Source organism: Glycine soja, chromosome 12, assembly GCF_004193775.1.
Source record: "Glycine soja cultivar W05 chromosome 12, ASM419377v2, whole genome shotgun sequence".
Lineage (NCBI taxonomy): Eukaryota > Viridiplantae > Streptophyta > Magnoliopsida > Fabales > Fabaceae > Glycine > Glycine soja.
In genome coordinates, this window is record NC_041013.1 from 16,783,196 (window position 1) to 16,805,184 (window position 21,989).

The 21,989-nt window shown below is 30.9% G+C and overlaps 1 protein-coding gene across 2 annotated transcripts; it reads left to right on the forward strand.

Moving 5' to 3' along the window:
* Positions 1–10,560: 10,560 nt before the first annotated feature.
* LOC114378163 ((-)-germacrene D synthase-like) lies at positions 10,561–18,824 on the forward strand. Of its 2 annotated transcripts, none has more exons than XM_028336710.1 (7): positions 10,561–10,771; positions 12,746–13,028; positions 13,801–14,176; positions 14,286–14,507; positions 14,591–14,729; positions 17,742–17,987; positions 18,406–18,824. In XM_028336710.1, exons 1-7 carry the CDS (start codon positions 10,637–10,639, stop codon positions 18,706–18,708), a joined length of 1,704 nt encoding a protein of 567 aa, XP_028192511.1. In that variant the 5' UTR covers positions 10,561–10,636; the 3' UTR covers positions 18,709–18,824. The 2 variants fall into 2 exon arrangements, with proteins under 2 accessions (XP_028192511.1, XP_028192512.1); XM_028336711.1 differs by having other exon boundaries at positions 18,415–18,824.
* The last annotated feature ends 3,165 nt before the right edge of the window (positions 18,825–21,989 follow it).

Here is a 21,989-nt window from a genome sequence, read left to right on the forward strand (position 1 = left end):
ATTAAAACTAAAACATATTTACATCAATAAAAAATATAATTTTTTTTAAATAATAAATTATATATATTTAATCTACAGTTAATCATATCCATAAGTAAAAGTAGTAAAAGTAGCAGTAGGTATAAATTTGTAGAGATTTTAAAATATAATGAAGATTTAATATTTATTTATTGAATGGTGACCAATATCTCATAAAATATACTTTTAAAATATTTATTAGACATTTTGATAATAAATAATATATACATTGTCTATGTAAATGTTTTTGTAAGATAAATTTTTTATTTTTATAATAATTAAATAAAATATATTAATAATAAATTTTAATTGTTTGACTATATAATTGTTTTTACTAGCATTCTATAAAAGTTAAACTCTACTATTAAAAATATTTTTTATTATTATTTTCAAATGAACTAATATGCAATAATTAATATAAATATGTGTTATATTTAAATGATAATCATGAAATAATAAAATTAAAATTACAGAATTTATTTTAAAAATTTAGTTTAATTTTTAAGTGCTTATCTTTTGAATTTGTTATTGTTTATTAATTATTTTTTTCTTAATTAAAATATAATTAATCACTCAATATATGATTTTTTTAAAAATGTATAAATAATTAAAGAAAAAGAGTTTATATTAACATCCGTTATTTTAAAACTGATGTTGTAAGTGCTTAAACGACATCGATTTTAAAATAATCGATGTTAAAATCACACTAAATCGAGCTGTTAACATCGGCTATTTGAAAACCGATGTCGTTAAGCACTTACAACATTAGTTATTTTAAAATCGTTGTTAAAATCGCACTAAATCAAGTTGTTAACATCGGTTATTTGAAAACCGATGTTGTAAGTGCTTAACGACATCGGTTTTCAGATAACTGATGTTAACAACGGGATGTTAAAACTTATTTTTTTAGTAGTGATACCCTTTGCCCAGCATTGACAGGCTAGTCGATGGAGCGTTCAAATTCTAGGTGCTAAGCTTCATGAATGCTTATTCATCACTGAAGATGTCAACTTTTGCTACAGAGTCATGCCCTTTAGCCTAAAAAATATAGGTGCTACATACCAGAGATTGATGGACTAGATTTTCTATCCCTTGTTGTGCTTAAGTGCAACCTAGTGCTTGCTTAAGCATCATAGGTCCCTAGAATCACATTTTTTGCTATATGGTTCCTCTAATGAATCACAATCCAACTCCAACTCAAATATTTTATTTCAAAACATGAACATCGAATTAAATCACCAATAATGAGCTAAAAATAGTGATTCAACACATCAATAATAAGATTAAAGTTAGTTTAAAACTTCCCTTACCTTTATAGAACCAAAAAAGAGCTTTGTTAAGAAGGAGGAGAAAATGATGAACTTTGGTTCTAAGGGAGGCATTTTCCTCCACTCCAACAACAAGTCCATCTCAACAACATGACCCTAAACCCAAAAACAACCACAAACAAAATCAAAACCCAAAAAACCCAATTTTTTCATAAGCTCCCAAGGATGCTATATGAGAAAATGAAAAAATGGAAGAAAGGGAAGAAGAAGAAAGGTCCTTACCATACTAGGAACAACCCAAATAACAACATGGAGAAGAAAAATGAGTTTCCTTTTGCACAAGGAAGACAAAAACCAAAGCTCCCAAGAGAAGGGTTCTCTTGGAGAAAAGAGTAGAGAATGAAATTTTGATTTGGATTTCAGATTGATAAAGGGTTTGTAAGGGTTTTGATAACTGCTAAATATGAGCTATTTTTTATAATAAAAATATATTGACAATATATTTAAAAATATTTATTTAACAGTTATTTTTTACTTAAATTTTAGGAATTGATATTTTTCTTATTTATGTTATGGCTTGTAGATATGAAAAAGAGGGATTAAAAACGAAAAAGATCTAGAAAATATAAAAAATATGAATAAGGAAGATTTTTGACATCAGATCCAAGTCCACTCCAACAACTATAAAAAAAGAGTCAAGCCAAGGAGAAAAGGGACCACCCCGGAGACTTAGAGCTCTTTAATGAATACATCCTAAGCCTGAGTATCTTTAGTAGAGGAAATCTTTCTTTTTATGTGCTTTTTCCATCCTTTCTTTTCCATCAGTTTCTAAACCCCTTTTCAAGTGTAAGACCTCTTATGTCTATGAGAGGCTAAACCCTTAGTTAGGGTCTGACAGACCTAAAAAGCCAAAAGATGTATTGTACACTTCATATTTATCAATGCAAATATGTGTTTTCTTTCCTATTATCCTTTCTTATTTTAATTTCATGTATCATTCATCATTGCATCATCTTTAGGGGTTAGGTACTCGACAGAGGATAATCCTTAATAGAAATACAATGAAGGTCTTACATGCATCAGTTTTAGGGATTAGTCGCTTGACAGAGGATAATTTCTAATAGAACTAAAAGAAGGGGTATCTTAATAAAATTATTGCTAGACATAGAGTGATTGCATTATGTCGATGCATCAAAGCAAACATCTAGAATTAGAACTTCATGTATTTTTATCTATTGAGTCTTTGCAAAGGCATTTGGGAGATAGATAGGTAAAATAGGCTTGTCATCATGAGACATCAAGGGCAAGTATTCTAACATATGTGGGTAGCAAGAAATTCACCAAATTGATAGAGAAAAATCTAAAATAATACATCTTAGGCAAATAAGGCAGGCTAAGTCCCAACATTATCACATCCTGAATTTATCTTTCTTTATCTTCATCTTAATCTTTTATTTTTCATATCTTATCCTTTTTTTTATCTTTTATTTTATCTTTATCTTATCTCCTATCTTTCTTTATCTATTATTTTAAATTCCTCATCTCTTGCTTGTAAATTGGGTTTGCATCAATCTAAGTACAAACAAAGTCCTTGTGGATTCGACACTCGAACTTCTGAGTACTTTACTGCTTGAGACAAATTTGATGCACTTGCCAACAAGTTAACAGGTTTTATGACTCTAACTTCTTTCTCTTCATTAAGCTCACCACCCCATTTTCATGACCAAGGCCCCATCCACTTAGGCCACTCTAAAACTCATCAAAATACACATACAACATGACACATACATAAGCATAGGCATAAACATAACAAACCATCATCTCGTAATTAATTAATTAATCACAACACTTAAGTTTAATTTAATTACTCTTGCAATCTAATTAAAATCACTTAATTAGGCATTACAAAAAAAACAATGTTATAATACTCCCCAACAAGAAAAATTGTGTCCTCGAAATTTGATCGTTAAGGAAATATTGTAAGCACTATCCGAGCACACAACTTCTTTGTCTTTCAGAGGTTTTGATCTTTCCTTCGTGATCTTTCATTTGGTCAAGTTGTCCCCTTTCATCAAGTGATTCACCCAAATTCCTGAACCTTAATCCTTTCCAGATAGAATGTCTTTAACCAATTTTCTATCTTGCTAGTACTATGTAAATTTTTGCATAAAATCATGATCTTTACCACAAATCTCTTTCTTTTCCAGAACATGAATCAAACAACTTCATGAAGATGAAAACTCATATTGTCATAAAGCATGCAAATCAATTTTTCAAAAGATAGCTTTCAAAACACAAAAGGGTGAACTTAAACTTTCGACAAGTTTAAAATATAAACCACATTTTGATGAACAAGTTGAACCACAAGAACATGGTCGAGTACATCAACAATCGACAAGAAACAAGCAACCACCTAGATATGAAACCGGTGGACACAAATGACATTAATTGCTTGTCCTTGTTAATTATGTCCTATTATTTTGTTGTTAGTTTGTCCTTATTGATTGAATGATCAGTAAATAATGCATTAATTGATTGAACACTGCATTTTTTCATGTGAATTGCTTGAATATTTATTTCTTCGAGACGATTTGATCCCATGTTGCATGTATCGAGATGATGTGACTACATAATGCTTTCTAAAAGACGATTTAACTACACACTAATTTTTTCGAATACCACAAACCAAACATAATAAATTAAGATTCAATCTAAACCATTTATATTGTCGGTGTCATCTCAGTCGTTGATATGTGTCACATGAAACTAGTAGATCATCTAATATATATAACAGTAAGGGATTAAATGCAACTCAACACATTTGCTTAAAATATGGACAATGTATTCGCTTTTGTGTATTGCAATGGTAAAATGATTCCAACAGATGAAGGGATAGTGTTTAAATTCCTTACTGATCCAAAAGTCATCACAATAATTAAGGACATGTCGCTTGCTGCCTTAAGGAAAACAATTTTTTACGCCAACAAAGGCTATAGAATTTTAATAAATGTGTTTTTACCATCAACCAAACTACGTAGTTGATGGTTGTGTGCATAAAAAGGATAAGAAAACTGAGTGGAATACATTGCAATTGAAACAATAAAACCAATCGATTTTGAAATAGAAAGCTACCATTGAGAGAAAACACAATCTTAAGTGGACAACAAGTTTAAACACCAAAACCTTTACAACACTATTTTGTGTAAATAAGGTTAAAAGAAACATCTTCCTTCTTAAATAAGAAACGACTTTAGACAACATCAAATAATTGAAACACGTTTACTCTGGATGCAATGTCTTCCAAGGTTATTTTGATGATACCAAAGAATCAAGAGTCAAGCAAAATCAAGATTCAAGAATAATCAAGATCAAGATTCAAGACTCAAGATTCAAGAAACAAGGGAAGACTCAATCAAGATAAGTACTAAAAAAGTTTTCCAAAACATTGAGTAGCATAAGAAGTTTTCACAAAATCATTACCAAAGAGTTTTTACTCTCTGGTAATCGATTACTAGAAGGTAGTAATCATTTAACAGTGTTTTAAAACGTTAGATTTCAAATTTCAACAGTTTTAAATCATTTTAAACTTGTGTAATCGATTACACAATACTTATAATCGATTACCAGAGCTTTTAAACATTTTGATTTTCAAAATTTAAAATGAGGAGTCAAATTTGTTGATGTGTAATCGATTACACCTTAACGGTAATCGATTACCAGTGACTGATTTCGAAAAATAAATTTCCAAAAGTCACAATTCTTCAAGTGACTTGTTTCTGAAGATTTTTTCAAGAGTCACAATTTTTAAAGTGACTAGTTTTAAAGAAATTGCCAAGAGTCACAAGCTTTGACTTGAGTCATCAAGAGATTATAAATATGTGACCATGGCATGTATTTAAAATAATCTATCTTCAATCAATCTTTCAAATATCTTTCAACTCTTTCTACAGAATTTTCTGATTCATTTTCTCTTCATCTTTCTAAAAGTTTTTGTTCAAAACTTTCTCTTTCAAGAAAAGTTCTTTGATCAAAAACTTGTGCTATTCATCTTTTTCATTCTCTTCTCCCTTTGCCAAAAGAACAGAAGGACTAACCGCCTGAATTCTTTTGTGCCTCTCTTCTCCCTTTGCCAAAAGACAGAAGGACTAACTACATGAATTCTTTTGTGTCTCTCTTCTCCTTTACAAAAGATTCAAAGAACTAACCGCCTGAGAATTCTTTTGATTCTTCCCTTCCCCTTAAGCAAAAGATTTCAAAGGACTAACTGCCTGAGATATCTTTTGTTTCCCCTTTACAAAGATTCAAAGGATTAACCGCCTGAGAATTCTTTGTCCCAACACATTGGAGGGTAGATCCTTTGTGGTACAAGTAGAGGGTACATCTACTTGGGGATTGTTATACTGAGAACAAGAGCGGGTACATCTCTTGTGGATCAGTTCAAGTGGAGGGTACATTCACTTGGTTTTTCAAAGAGAACAAGGGAGGGTACTCCCTTGTGGATCTTTGGCTTGTAAAGGATTTTACAAGATTGAAAAGAAATCTCAAGAATCGCAGGTTGCTTGGGGACTGGATGTAGGCACGGTTTGTGGCCGAACCAGTATAAATCTTGTGTTTGTCTTCTTCTTCCCTACATTCTTTAATTTCCGCTGTGTACTTTTAATTATCGCTTTTACTTTTGGTTAATTTTCTATTTTTGTTCTTTACTTTGTTAACTTAGTAGTAAAAACCTAATTGAATCTAGTAACATTAAGAATGATAGATTTTTAATTAGTCAAGACATGCTCATAATTAATTCAACCCCCCGTTCTTAATTATTCCGAGGCCACTTGATCCAACATTTACATGAGGAGACACAACAACATATATAGAAAAGAGAATTATAAATCCATAGCCTTTGTAAAGCCACTTAGCAAAGCTGTAAAACACCATCTTCATATGAAAAGAAAACCATTTTCAAACTACATTAAACATGTTAAAACATTGAAGAAAACAAAAAGATCAAAATAACACAAATATCATAACAACATCAAAGGTTATATATATAAAAAATCTCATTAAGCACACTATACTGGCCTAAGGATTACTAGCCTCAACATATTATATCTGAGATAAGTTCTCAGTATAGGGAATCTTGGCCTCACTCAAGTCTTTATCTATATCCACCCATCTGATTGATATGTCATAGGCTCGAGGGTTCTAACATGAAGAACTACGACAACCCATATCTTGCTATGATCCTCTAACAATATGAACTGATTAGGGGTCATAATGAGATCATGCAAGCATGCTTATCGGCTATAATTATTCTCTTTTGGAATAATCATACTCAACGCACAACAAAAGCCATACTAGTGACCTCTTTATAGAATCAACTAAATATGATCCAACAACCAACAATCATTCTCTCATGAAAATGATTTTCACAACACACAACAAAGAAGACTAAGGACCTATTTTTCAATAAGTTTATCATACAACGTCGCCACCCACCTTCAGTGCCCAAACAAGATTTTGAGGTGATCAACCTCACAATCGCATTGTAACCACTTCTAGTGGACCAAACAACATAAACAAAAGATTTTCTAACTCATAGTGAGAGATCTAACACACAAAAGGGACCCTCAAAACTTCATACTTGATTCTTGGAATGGTTCTCATAACAAAAGAAAAAACTAAAGCTACACAATAAAAGACACAACAGACAAGGAGCCATCGCTGGTGTACAAGAGATGTGACACAAACAAGGAGTAACTCCGACAGACTTCCAACAGAAAGGGTACATGAATGAATCAAATACACACCCTAATAAGAGGGATCCAAAAGTTGTATAGATATTAGACTATGTAGTTGGGGATGACTTAAAATGAATTAATTGGTATTACCTATAAAAACAAGATGCATACACTTTTTGACAATCCATCACTTATCGAGATGCTACACTATAGTTAAAAACAAGACACACCCTAATAAGAACTCCATAAATAAGTGTGCTTAACTTAAAGCAATTTTGGGAAAGGTATCCTTGATAACTGCTAAATATTTTTTGTGATAATAAAAATATAATGAAAATATCCTTAAAAATGACTAATTAGTAGTTATTCATGCTTAATTGTTAAGAGCTGATGTTGTTCCTATTCATGGCTTGCAGATATAAAAAAGAGGGACTAAAAGCCTAAAAGTTAAAGAAAATAAGCAGAAAATTGAATAAGGCCCAGCCCGTAGCACGCTCAGTTCGAAGACAAGCATTGGCGCTAAGCGCGAATTCAAGCACCCGCGCTAAGCAAGCAGAACGCGCTAAGCGCGAATACATGCATTCGTGCTAAGCAAGAAGAGCATGCTAAGCGACACGCAGGCCCAAGTCCACTCCAGCAGCTACAAAAATAGAGTCAAACCAAGGAGAAAAGACACCGAGTCTCAGAGCACTCTAATACAAACCCAAAGCCTCAGAACTCTCCCTTGAGGAATTCTTTCTTCTCTCTCATCATTTTTTAATCCCTTCTTCCATCCCTTCTCCTCCACCAATTCTTATATCCCTTTTTCAGTGTAAGGCCCCTTATGACTATGAGAGGCTAAACCCTTAGTTAGGGTCTAATAGGCCTAAAAAGACAAGAGATGTATCATATACTTCATATTTATCAATGCAACAAGTGTTTTCTATCTTATTATCCTTTCTTACTTTTAATTTCTTGCATCATTCATCCTTTCATTATTTTGGGGGTTAGGTGCTCAACAGAGGGTAATCCTTAATAAAAATACAAGGAAGGTCTTGCATGTATTTGTTTTAGGAATTAGTCGCTCGACAAAGGGTAATTTCTAATAGAACTAAAAGGAAGGAATATCTTAATAAAATCATTGCTAAACATAGAGTGATTAAACATCTAGAATTAGAACTTCATGCATTTTATCTGTTGAATTTTCGCAAAGAAATTTGGAAGATAGATAGGTAAAATAGGCTTGTTATCTTGAGACATTAGGGGCAAACTTAAGTAATCTAATAGATGTGGGTAGGATAAATTCACCTGATTGATAAAGAAAAATAAAAAATAATACATCTTAGGCAACACAAGGCATGTTAGGTCCTAACATTTTTATTTTATTGAATTCCCTATTAATTATGTTGTTTCCTATTAATTTCTTTGTCTTCTAATATTTGTTATTATTTACTATTCTTGCTACTTATCCTTTATCTCATTTTATCTCTTTCCTTATAAATTGAAAATTATACAACACAAGAACAAAATAAAGTTCTTATGTAAATCGACACTCGGACTTTCAAATTTTTACTACATGAACATTTGATATACTTGTTAAACGGTTAACAGTCCTTCTAAAAACTTTTTCTAAAAATCGTGTGAATGAGAATAAAGGACAATAAAAAGTTGTGTTGATTTATAAAAATAGTTAATTAATGATCCTGAAATTAATCGAGATGCTACACTATTGTATTATCATGTACCTCCTATCCATGATCTAATATTGCATGAATATGTCCTCATTCACTCTCTGGTTGTCATATAATAATAATAATAATAATAATAATAATAATAATAATAATAATAATAATAATTATTATTATTATTATTATAATTATAATTATTATTATTACTATTATTATTATTATTATTATTATTATTATTATTATAAGTTTATATATTATAAATATAATATTATACAATAAATAATTATAAAAAATAAAATATAAATATAAATTATAAATAATATAAATATAAATAATAATAAATATTTCTACTCTATTAATTTATCTTCTTTTTTTTTTACTCACAAAACAACTTTAATTGAAATATTTTTTCTATTTTTACTATATTTCTCTTTAACCAAACAATCTCAATTTCATCATATTTCTCATCTGTTTCTTTTCTTTTCTTATCTATCTACTTCTCCTTCCTCTACTTCTTCTCTTCCTATCAAACAAAACTTAAATGAGTTTTCCAAACGTGTGACCAAGAGTAAACATTGTGAGGTGAAAGCTCATCACTCAATTAAGCATGTTATGAAATCTTCGTTGTAGACCACAACCGAATTACGCATCAAAATGTCAGGCTACATTAAGTTGTGGACGAGAGGAAAAGGAAAAAGAACAATGAAAAGACCTTGTACCTAGAGCTGGTAAGAAAATGGTGTCATTATCTGTATGCAAATGCGATAGCTAAATAGTTGGGGAAATCGAGCAGTTTGAAGGAGGTTTAACCTCGTACCTAAAGTAAGAAGATTTGGATTCTAATAAATTATTGGGCAACGTATATAGATGGCTCGACTAATATAAATTTGTCTGAGGTAGAATGGATATTAACGTTCAATTTAATTTTACTTATATTTTGTTTTAATTTAAACAAACTTAATATTGATATGTTGTGACGCATTGTTTTAGACAAAAAAAAATGTTTTTAACTAATTTAAATTCGAAAAGCATTTTTAAAAACATATAAGTAGTCACAGACTATCATCTTTAATTTTATTGAAAATAATATAATATATATGAGAAATGCTAGTAATTATCCACTCTTTAACAATTTTGTTTGGGTAAGTGATATTTTGGACTATGAAGGTGTAAATATGTAACAATTTAATTTTTGAAAGAATTTTTTTATTTGATTGTGAAATGTGTAAAAAATATAATAATTTTGTCCTAGAGTTGAGTTTGTGTAAACATTTTGCCTTTAAGTTATGATCTTAAAAATGATAGATCAATATGACATTATGCTCTCAATTAAGATGATTACTTTTATGAGATGGTTTTTGGCTAATTAATCTAATTAACAAGGCTAGTTGTTCGTTAGTTAAATGGTTTATAGTTTGCATAGGTTAATTTTTAATCTTATCTATAAAAGTAAAATTATTCATTTGCATATGTATAAAGGGTTTAGGTGAAATTGATAACATAAAGATTTCAAAAGAACATAAAAGTGTGATATTCACTATCGAGTCCTGCAAAAGAAAAAACGGACACATATAATTTAAGCACGTTATGGAATATTGTGGTCCACGGCAAAACAAAATTAGGCATCAAAATGCTTTGCTCTCCATTGTGGAGAGCGAGGAAAGGGGAAGAAAAACAAAGAAAAGGAAAGCCGTTGTTTTGTAGATCACAAGTGTCACTATAAGAAAATATTTTTAAGATAAATTTAAAATAAAACCATAATATTTCAATAAATTATTTTTATTAAATACGTCATTTTAAAATTCGCTAGCCTGCTCAATGACCGTTATATCCTCTCTTCGGTTTCCTATAAATTTACTGCTAAATCTGCATGAACTTTTGAAAGATAAGCTGTTAAGGTAAACCAACCAAATCAGCATCCCTTATCCTCAAATTACTTAGAAAGCAATTCATGACTAACGTATCCTCGTCACTTCCGATTGTTGCCCAGGATGCAAAAGCCCCCTCATACTTCATTCGGAACACTGCAAATTTTTCTCCTTCCGTTTGGGGCGATTATTTCCTTTACTATGTTCCTAGTTCCGTGGTAGGTGCATATCCCCTCCCCCTTGTCTAATCTTATATTTGATTAGATTTAAATATGTCTACTTAAAGATATGTAACTTGTTAATACACTTATGCTTAAAAAATAAGTATCTGTATAGGATCTGCTAATGTACACGCCGGGACGGAACCACATGGTAAGGCACAGGGCAGTCCCCCCCCCCGTCATCGTTCGAATATTACAATATATGTTCAAAACCTGTTGGAGTAAAAACATTAAGTAACGTGTCTAGTTCTTTTACTTGGTGCTTCTTTTGCTTTGATTTCATTTTGTAGATTTTATTTGTATTAATAATTAATAGTTTTATACATTAGGCAGATAGAATATACGCTGATTGCTATAGTTGTTTTTTTGTCATTAATTGCTCAAATATATTAATTATGTCTATAACTATTTCCTTTTACGTCAATTGCTTTTGATCATTTAATTTATTTGGCAGAGTCTCAATTATATTAATTGCTTTTAAATAGGTTTTCTCATTATATGTTTGGTTATAAAAAATATATTTTATAAATAAATTCATTTGTATAAGAAAAGTTCATTTAAACTATGGATTATCGGTGATTTGTTTGACTGTCGGTAAATAATTTTTTTTAGTAGTTTCTAACGTTTTTTAAATTGCTACTTGAAACACTAGTTTTTAACTTCTAATTTTTTATAATTTCTTTATTTTTTTTTATATATTTATCAAATTTCCTTATTACCATTTTTAAATAAATCAAGATTTGTTTTTGTCATTTTGCATTTTTTTTAACTAATTTAACAATTAGTTTTACAGGATACTTATCATTTAGGAAGTTAGTTTTTCAGTTTCTAGCTAGTAGTTTTAGTTTTCCTAACTTTTGAGCTTCTAGTTAGTTTTTCAACTAACTTTTCAGTTAATTTTATCAAACATAACCTATTTCTAGTTCCATTTGTACACTTGTTCTTTAATATGAGTGCATTAACAAATTATAACTAGAAATTATTTTAAAATAAACCAATAATATTGCACTCATACAAAAAAATAAGTGTGAGTACGTTGAAAAATTCCTATATATATATATAAAACGTTTATTTTGGTAGTATACTAAGTTTATATGTTTTTTTTTATTAGTGAATATTAGAATGTTAATTTTTCTCAACAGAGGAGATTGAGCATGAGATCTTTCTCCTCTTTCCTTCTCGCTTGACCATCCAATCCACCTTATATCTCCCTATAAGTTTATATGTTAAATCAAGTGAAGTATGAACATGTGAACCATATGAAAGTTGCATAAAATAAATAGAAGTACTACAAACATACTCAAACACACTAATTTTTAATTGGTCAAAATTGATTGAAAACTAAAAATATAAGGAGAGATGAGAATAATTCAATATGATGTGAGACTCATATATAAATTTTATCATTTTCAATAAATTTCTATCAATAAAAGTGTGTTCAAAATAGTATGTCAAAGACTTCCTAACATTTCTCTAAAATAAATAATAATAAGTGAATCTGCCTAATATATATCATCTCCATTAAAGGAATGCGTCCTAGTAACACATTTTTTAAAATACTTTTTCTACTACATTTTTAACCTACGTTTAAAATTTATGGAAAATCAAAATCATGAGTAGAGTTTATTAAATATTTTAATCATTGATTGAAATTTATGAAAAACTTAAGTTATAAATAGGGTTAATTAAACTTGAAGTGTGACTCACATAATTTTGTGATTCTAAATATATTTTAACTAATAAGAAAGAATTAAAAATATGTTAAAAATGTATCTATTGTTAGTATTCCAAAAAAAAAAATAAAAAAGATTAGAAACCTTGTTGCCTAACTAGTATTCATCAATTGATGCATATAATTAAATGGTCCTTCTTTTTACTTTATGGTTTTAAAGTTTTGATATATTGAGTTGACCATTGACTTTTGTCAACATTAGTGCAATATTTCATATGCTCAATTTTTCATAAACCCAGGAAGATGATAGTCACATCAAACAAGCTCAACTAACAAAAGAGGAAGTGAGGAAGATGCTTATTGCTCCTATTGATAACAATTTCTATTTTAAATTAGAATTTATTGACTCAGTCCAACGCTTGGGTGTTTCCTACCATTTTGAACATGAAATTGATGGAGCATTGCACCAAATTTACAACATTTCAACAAAGGACAATAATATCATAACTCACGATGATGATCTTTGTCATGTGGCTTTACTCTTTCGGTTGCTTAGGCAACAAGGTTATCACATTTCATCAAGTAAGTAACAGTCCACCCAATCTACATTTCAACATAACAATAACACATCGTAACTCACCATGATTATATTAAATTTCTCATTCACTACTTCGGTACTAGGGACATTGCATTACACCAAGAATGATATTTAGCTGCCTAGGAATATACTTGAGTCAACTTTAGAGGAAAAATAAGCTCAAACAATTCAAGAATGATTGTAGCTAGAACTTGAACTATTGATAATGTAGTGGTTTCAGGAAGCACAAACCAGTGGAGTATAGTAATGAGATTTTTACCTTAACAAAGAACAATTTCAAATGTATATGCAAGGGAAAGAAAAATACATAAACAACTATAGCATATATAAATATTTTAAATAGTAATGATATGGAGCATGTTAGCGCAACCAAGATAGATCATTGGCAGGTTGAGAATAACATTGACAAAGTTTGCCTTTGCTTTATTTTGTTTGGGGTAAAAAATAAGAATCATAGACTAATTATCTTAAATAAATTTCCCAAAATACATATACTTTGGAATAGGTCGGCTCAAATCTCTTAGATTTGAAATTTCCCTAACATCCTAAGATCTAATTTGACATAAGGCTTTTGTCTCTTTCAAACTAAATTCAAAAGAGTTTTTCACCTTCTGGATTGGGTTGATTGGGTTTATAAGGTGATTCAAACCTATTTATAGAAATTGTTTGATTTTAAATATGCATTGAAGTCATTTGTGTGATAACATCCACACATATATATTGGAATTAACACATATATGTTTATTAATTTAACAGATGTATTTTACAAATTCAAAGACCAAACTAGAAACTTTAGTGAAAAAGCAGCCAATGATATACAAGGAATGTTGAGCTTGTACGAAGCTGCTGAACTAAGAATGCATGGAGAGGATATACTTGAAGAAGCACATAATTTCGCTCTTGTTCAGTTAACTAAGTCTCTAACTACCCAATTAAGTCCTTCTATGATTGCACAAGTCAAGCATAGCTTAAGACGATCACTTCGAAAGGGATTGCCTAGGCTGGAGGCCACATATTATATGTCTTTCTACGAAGAAGATTCTTCACATGATGAAAAATTGCTAACATTTGCAAAACTAGATTTTAATATGTTGCAGGAGTTACATCAGAAAGAAGTTAACAATGTGACCAGGTAATATCTTTCTCAAAAGTTAAATATGATCTTTAATTTCATTAAACAAATAAATGAATCCAAGTCTAAGATCCTTTTTATAGGAATTAATATCGGATTTGGTGATCAGGTGGTGGATTAAGAATTTAAATGTCTCAACGAAATTGCCATTTGTACGAGATAGGATTGCAGAATGTTACTTTTGGATTTTGGGAATATACTTTGAGCCACAATATTCTCTTGCTAGAAGGATAACAACGAAAGTAATTGCTCTATGTTCTGTCATTGATGACATGTATGATGCCTATGGAACCATTGACGAACTTGAGCTTTTCACCAATGCAATTGAGAGGTTAGACACATCAAAATGACATAAATTATATCTTTAGTCTATTTCTTTAAATATATCAAACTCAAATTTCCAATGACTACCAGGTGGGATATTTGTTGCTTGGATGATCTCCCAGAATACATGAAAGTATGTTATATAGAAATTTTGAATGTTTATGAAGAAATAGAGGAAGAGATGAGAAAACAAGGAAAAGTATATTGCATCAAGTATGCTAAGAAAGAGGTATGATTAATTTTATTTTCATTTTTGCAATAGCTACATACAATTTTTCTTATCATTTTTTTATTGACAGTTACAAATTAATTAAGCAAAGTGAATTTCAATACCATTTGCCTTTTTCTTTGCTTCTTAATTTTGAATTTAAATCTTTAAATTGTATTTTTTTTTTTATTTTCTAGTTAATGGTTTTGAAGTGTGGGAAGACATTAGAATATGGATGTTTTTCTGTGTATACTTTTTCTTAGCAACAGCCAAACTTTATTGAAGGAAAGGTCAACCACAAGCAGTGATTGGTCCCCTCAAACAAACAAAACTTACAAAACAGTGCGGTCCACAAAATGGACAAAATAAAACACCATTATTAGTAACAAATTACAAAGGGAAGCTTTTCCATCCTTTATGCTCGGACAAATTTTATCCTCTGATATTAGTCCGCAAGCATATTGTTGGGTTGTGAAACCAATAAAATAAAAAGTACTAAAAATCCCTTTTTTCCTTGTTCTAAGCCATTTCCATGAATTGATTTTGGCCATCTCCACCATGTTTGTTACGTGTACTTGCTACTAACGAAAGATCATAGCATTTCTACCTAACCATATTGACAGCATCACAACAAACCATATAAGTTGCCATCCCTGAACATCAATAACAACATTGATTCTCTAAATTGTAGCAAGTGAACCTGCATATCATTGCTTAATGTTGAAATCATGCCCAACCAATCCAACCATGTCCTCTATAAAGATAAATATCACAAGTAAAGAAGTTGAATTGTGATTTTTTACAAATTTTAAAAACTTTTTTCCAAAGCAACATTATCGTTTGAAGATAAATATGTAAGAAAACATATATCAAATTTTTGCAAAACATTCATACGATGATTTCAGGACTAGCAAGACAAACAAAAATTTTCAAAGACAAAAATCAAATTTAAACCCTAAGTCAGTTTAAAACATAGACGAGAAACTAAACAAGATAAAACACAAGAAATTATACTCGTTCATCTCAACCACCGAGGCTAGATCTAGTTCTTGGCAAAACCACCAAGTTTCACTAACTTCAACAAGTTACAAGTATTTATCACTACCACTTCTAGCTTCTTAACTCAAGCTCTACACCAAACTTATTACAACAAGTATTCTTTGTCCTACCAAGCCACTGCTGACTCTAACACAAATCATAAGATTTGTGTATTTGATTGCATGATGACTAACACTCAATTGTCTTACAGACGAATAGACAATCTTAGCATACAATGTTTTCTCTCAATATAATCAAATTATTTTGAGAGCAATTTTGAACTTTACAAGAATTTACACATAGATCTCTTACAAAAAGAATTTGAAGTGATTGTGGTATTTATAAGCCTTCTTCAACAAGAATTTACACATAGATCTCGTCAATGGTTTCTTTTTGGAAATCTTCTCTATGGTGTAGAGCATAGATTTGTCACAACATCACAATTCTGAGGTTCACTTTCACTCTTCTTTAATTACGTCACAACTTCAATGTCACCAACTTTGGTAGATCTGTGATTGTTACAGTGTGCAAATTTGAATTTCTCATGGCTTATGATTTTGTTGATTCTCTGGATAGTTTATTTTTCATTAATTATTTTTGTTTACGAAGAGAGGATAAAGGGAGAAGAAGTGAATGAAGAAGAAGAGGAGGGAGGTTATATTTTGTGGCAGTTTTTAACCACAAATATTTTTATCTGATTAACGACGTTAGTTTTAGATTGACAATAAGACTATTTTGAATCAAAATAAAAATGATAAAAAAAATTAAGATGGACTTTTTAAAAGATAAAAGAGCAAATTGAAGAAAAAATAGGACAATAGACTAAATTAGGTCATTTGACAAAAAAATTTCTCCTCCATTTCCATTCCCAAACCCATTCTCCCTCTTTCCTGCTACCTAGATCCCCAATAGTCGCCTCTTGGTCTATGGTTACACTACACACCTTGCAAACCACTCCTTAATAACCCCTCCATTCACCCATGGATCTAACCAAAAGCGTGTATTTCTACCCTTCCTAACAACCTTCTCCAACGACTCTTTAAACCAATTAACACAACCCCGTCGTTGTTCCTTTTCTACACCCCATACCTTTTCCCACCACCACGACCATTTCCTATCTGTCCATTGTAACTCACCATATATACCTACTAACGCCTTAGATCACATACTTTCCTTCTTGACCAGCATATGCCATCTCCATGTTCCTAACAAGGCTAAATTTAGAGCCTTCAAATATGTAATACCTAACCCCCTATCACTCTTACTCTTAAACATTTGATCCCATCTCACCCAATGTATCTTTCTACAATCGAAATTCCCCTCCCCCCAAATAATTTTATTTTTAAAAATAGAGATTCAATGAGAGAGATTATACCTATCAAAAGAAAGATAATAGACCGATATAACTTGCAAAACAGACTTTAAAAGAACCACACGTCCCCACCATAGACAAGAACTTGCTAGACCAGGTTAAAAACCTCTTGCGAATCACGTTTACCATTGAGCTCCTTTTTTTATGTATACCAAAAGGTGTATATAATTTTTTTATATTATTATTATAGGAATCTAACGAATAATATATAATAACAAAACCTCATAAGAGATTTTCATTTACTACAATTATTAATATTGTCATTGGCAAAACATGCTTTGACAATAAATCGAACATGACTCTCTATTCGAGCTACTGAATGAACATTGGACAATGCATATTTTGTCAATTGCATCAATTATACCATTTAGGATTTCAAAAAATACATATCCTTTCATAAGATATTTTTTCTCATTTGAAAAAAAAAATGAAAAATTTATGTTTGTCTGCTAAAAAATTGTTATTATGACTGGAACTTAAAGCTTTTAATCTAAATATTAATTTTCATTTATTCAGAAGCCTATTATATATTTGAGATACATGTGTGTGGAAGAATTTTTTTTATAACCAATCATAAGTATGGAACATGTTTCTCAATATTATATAATTGTACTTAATTCTAGATGAAAAGATTAATCAAGGCTCAAATGGCTGAGGCAAGATGGCTTCATTGCAATCATACACCGTCAATAGAGGAGTACATGCAAGTTAGAAATGTATCAAGTGGTTACTCTATGGTGATCACCATATGTTTTGTTGGCATGAAAGATACAACAGAGGAGGTCCTTATATGGGCAACAAGTGATCCAATAATTATTGGGGCTGCTTCAATTATTTGTAGGCTTATGGATGACATTGTTGGAAATGAGGTAAATACATTATTTTCCTTTTGAAAATGTTTTATAACGTTAGATTAATTTTTCATTAATTTCACTAAAAAGAGAATAGGTTAAAGAGATTAGGTTAATGTTTTTTAAGGGACTCTTGTAAACTAAACCTAATTATATAAAAAAGAAGCTATTGACAAGAAGTAACAATAACATTGCTCTTATCCAAATATTTGAGCTATTAGGTTGCATATGACCACTTATACAAAAGAAACTTGAGTTTAAAACATGAATGAAAAACACATTTAATTTACCTTATGTTAAAAAGATCTAGTCATCCCATAACTTTTAAAGAGTTAGGAGAGGAAGACATTTAATTTACCTTATAATTTTGGTAATACCAACTTTTACTTTAACGGTTAAACATTGGTTTCTTTAGTATTAATTTTTTTCCCCAAAGTTTGAGCAGGAAAGAAGACACGTTGCATCAAGCATTGAAAGCTATATGAAGCAACATAACACCTCAAGGCAAGATGCCATTAATAAACTACTTGAGATGGTTAAGAGTGCTTGGAAGGACATCAATGAGGCATGCCTTAATCCTACTGAAGTGCCAATGAATTTTCTTTTGCGTGTTGTCAACCTTGTGCGCATGATTGACGTGCTTTACAAAGATGAAGATAATTATACAAATGCAGGAGGGTTAATGAAGGATTACATCAAAACTTTATTAGTTAATAAGATGTCTGCCCGTATAAGCTAGAAGCTTAGTTATTTTATTATTGATCTGTTTCTTTAATTTATGTAATATAACATGGTAATTTCTCTTTAGCTTAATTTGGTGTGTATACCTTAATTTTATTAATGTGTTTTCTAAAATTAGGCCTCTTATATAATTAATAAATTAAAATAGGGAAACGAATATACAACCACACCTTGAACTTTTAACTTTTAGCAAATAGATACCCTTAACTTATAGGGTTGGCCTAGTGGTCATTTCTCTTTAGCTTAATTTTGTGTATATAGCTTAGTTTTATTAATGTGTTTTCTAAAATTAGGCCACTTATACAATTAAATTAATAAAGAAAAAAGAATATACAATCACCTTGATCAGTCAACTTTTAGCAAATTGACACCCTTAACCCATAAGGTTGGTGCAATGACGTAAGGTTCATTGCATTCAGATATGAAAAATGATTTATTTAGTACGAGAATTTATATTCGATTTTTTGTGTGTAAAATTTTCTTAGACCAACAACAACAACACACCGCAAATAGAATTAATATTTGACGCAGTAAATTTGGAGGAAACATGTGTGATTTCTGGCTCAGGAATAAAAAAAACTTATCATTGTTTAAATAAAAGTTTCTGTTAACTTTCTATTAAATAGTTAACAAAATTAATATATACCAATAATTTAAATTGAATGTCAACCCTTCAACCAAGTTATCTATTCACATATACATCCATTGTAACTTAATGAAAAATAAGCGGAAAACCCCCTAAAAATTGTGTTTTGTGAACATTTTACTTTGAGTGCATTTCACGTTGTTCTATGAGTGCATACTTGAATTTGATGGATGATGACATGACACTGCTTTCATGTCGTGTACTTGGAGACCAATGCAAAATGTTGCTGAAATTTCGTCAAATTTAACAAAATATATGAAATCTTTACATATGAATCTACTATAAAAAATGTCTTCTTAAATGGGATAGAGCCACACCTTTAATGAAAAAGTGAGGTTTTCATGCATGTGGGATAACTTAATGAAGTGTCACAACAAACGGGAAACATGGATCGAAGTTGGATGAAAGCATGACGCATCAATGACGAGTATGAGAATGGGGTTGAACAATTGCTACAATTTACTAAACATAATGCACAAAGTATGGGTGAAAAAGTTTTCTATCCATGTATTAAATGTGGGAACGAGAGACACCACTCAGTAAATGACATAAGATCACATCTTATATGTCATGAGATCATTTCGAATTACACAAAATGGACATGGCATGGGGAATTGTGAGACATACCAATATTCTATCGCACTGAGGCGGTTGATGAAGACATCAAAGATCGTATAGAAGAAATGATTCACGATCTTGGGCAAGACTATTTTCAGCAAGCATGTGCACCATTGTATGACAAAATAGAAAGTGATTCAAAGAAGCCATTGTATTCGGGTTGCACAACTTTCACAAGGTTGTCAACGATGTTAGCTTTTGTCAACATTAAGGCAAGATTTGTGTGGAGTCACAAAAGCTTCACTGAATTGCTTGTGCTATTGAAGAAGATGCTTCCTGAAGAAAACACATTGCCGAAAAATCACTATGAGGTGAAGAAGATTTTATGTCCTATGGGAATGGAATACCAAAAAATCCATGCATGCCTTAATGATTTCATATTGTACAAAAATAAGTTTGCAGAAATGTGTAAGCGCCACACATGTGGGGTACCACGGTACAAACTGAAGGATGATGAATGCAGTAATGATGCAACCACAAACAATAGTCGTCCAACAGATGTGTGCTGGTATCTTCCAATAATATGAAGGTTTAAGAGATTGTTTGATAATGGACATGATGCAAAAAATCTTACATGTCATGAAGATGACAGAAAAAGTGATGGATTGCTTTGACATCTGGCCGATTCTCTGCTATGGAAACAATTGATTGTTTGTATCCATATTTTGGGGACGAGCCAAGAAACCCAAGGCTTGGCCTTGCTTTGTATGATGATAGTGGGTCCAAGGAAGCCAGGGAATGATATTGATGTATATCTCACTCCGTTGATTGAAGACTTAAGAAAATTGTGGGAAGACAGGGTTGATGTATGGGATGGGAATCGCCAGCACACTTTCAAGTTACGTGTAATGGTGTTTTATATCATTAATGACTTTCCAGCATATGAAAATTTATAGTGTCAAAGGTCATTACATGTGTCCTATATGTGAGAAAAAGACGAGTTTCATCCAACTCAAACACGGAAAGAAGACAGTATATGCTAGGCACCAAAGATTTCCCAAACCTTATCACCGGTATCAGTGATGTGCCATTATTTTCTCCTATTTCTTAACCCTTTTTGCACAATTTTAAGTACTGATTATTCTTAATTGTCAAATTAATTAGGCAGTTTTATTATTTGGGCCCATTCAGCTAATTTGATGTTTTTAATCTAATTTCAGGAATTAATGAAGCATTGAGCTTGAATCTAGAATTGGGCTTGGGCTTGAATCCAGAATTGAGCTTGGACTTGAAGAGGGCAGGCTATTTTATTCTACAAAATTAGATCTTATCTTATCTAGATATTATTTAGATTTGATCTCATCTAGATATTATTTCATCTAGATCTTATCTTATCTTATCTAGATTTGAATTTAATTTATTTATGGGCTTGGATTTAAAACAGATTTGTAAGCTTTGGAGCTGGAAAACTATATAACAGCACCAAGGTTCTAGTTTAGGCCCTCTCCTCTCTCTTCTCCCTCTCTCTTCTCTCTCTCCTATTTTCGTTTTTTTTTTGTTTTAGGCTTTTCTTTGAGACATTACTTCGTTTTGCAATTCCAGTAGCAATAAAATTTCGTTCTTCAATTTATAAGTTCGTTCTCTATTGATTAATGGAAGGCTAAGTCTCCAGCGTTGTTTTCTCTTGAAGATCAAGCACAATTCTCTTTGAGGTTCTATTATTACAGTTAAATTATGTTCAGTTTTTCCTCTTCACTAATTACTCTGAATTTGTTGCTTTTAATTCATGCATGCTTTGTGCTTGATTAATTGTCTCTGCGCTTAATTTATGTTCATGCTTAATGATCGTTTATGAGTAATTGGTGTATGTGATGCTTAATCACATAATGAATGCCTTATGTTGAATTTCGCTTAGTAATTTAATTTAGGGTTGGATTAAGTGGTTAAACTGATAAAGGATAAATTCTCGCAACCTAGGATAAGAGACTTGCTTGTGAATCAAGGGGAAGCAACGTATTTTAATTATGATATTTTCTAATTCAATTTTACTCGCTGTTTAATTTATAAAAGGCAAA

What these genes read in the sequence shown, in the direction of transcription:
- LOC114378163 (XM_028336710.1), top strand. Translation starts at nt 10,637, where the DNA reads ATGACTAACGTATCCTCGTCACTTCCGATTGTTGCCCAGGATGCAAAA. An exon ending in ACTATGTTCCTAGTTCCGTG is followed by an intron (nt 10,772 to 12,745) that starts GTAGGTGCATAT and finishes TCATAAACCCAG; the next exon opens with GAAGATGATAGTCACATCAA. An exon ending in GAAGTTAACAATGTGACCAG is followed by an intron (nt 14,177 to 14,285) that starts GTAATATCTTTC and finishes TTTGGTGATCAG; the next exon opens with GTGGTGGATTAAGAATTTAA.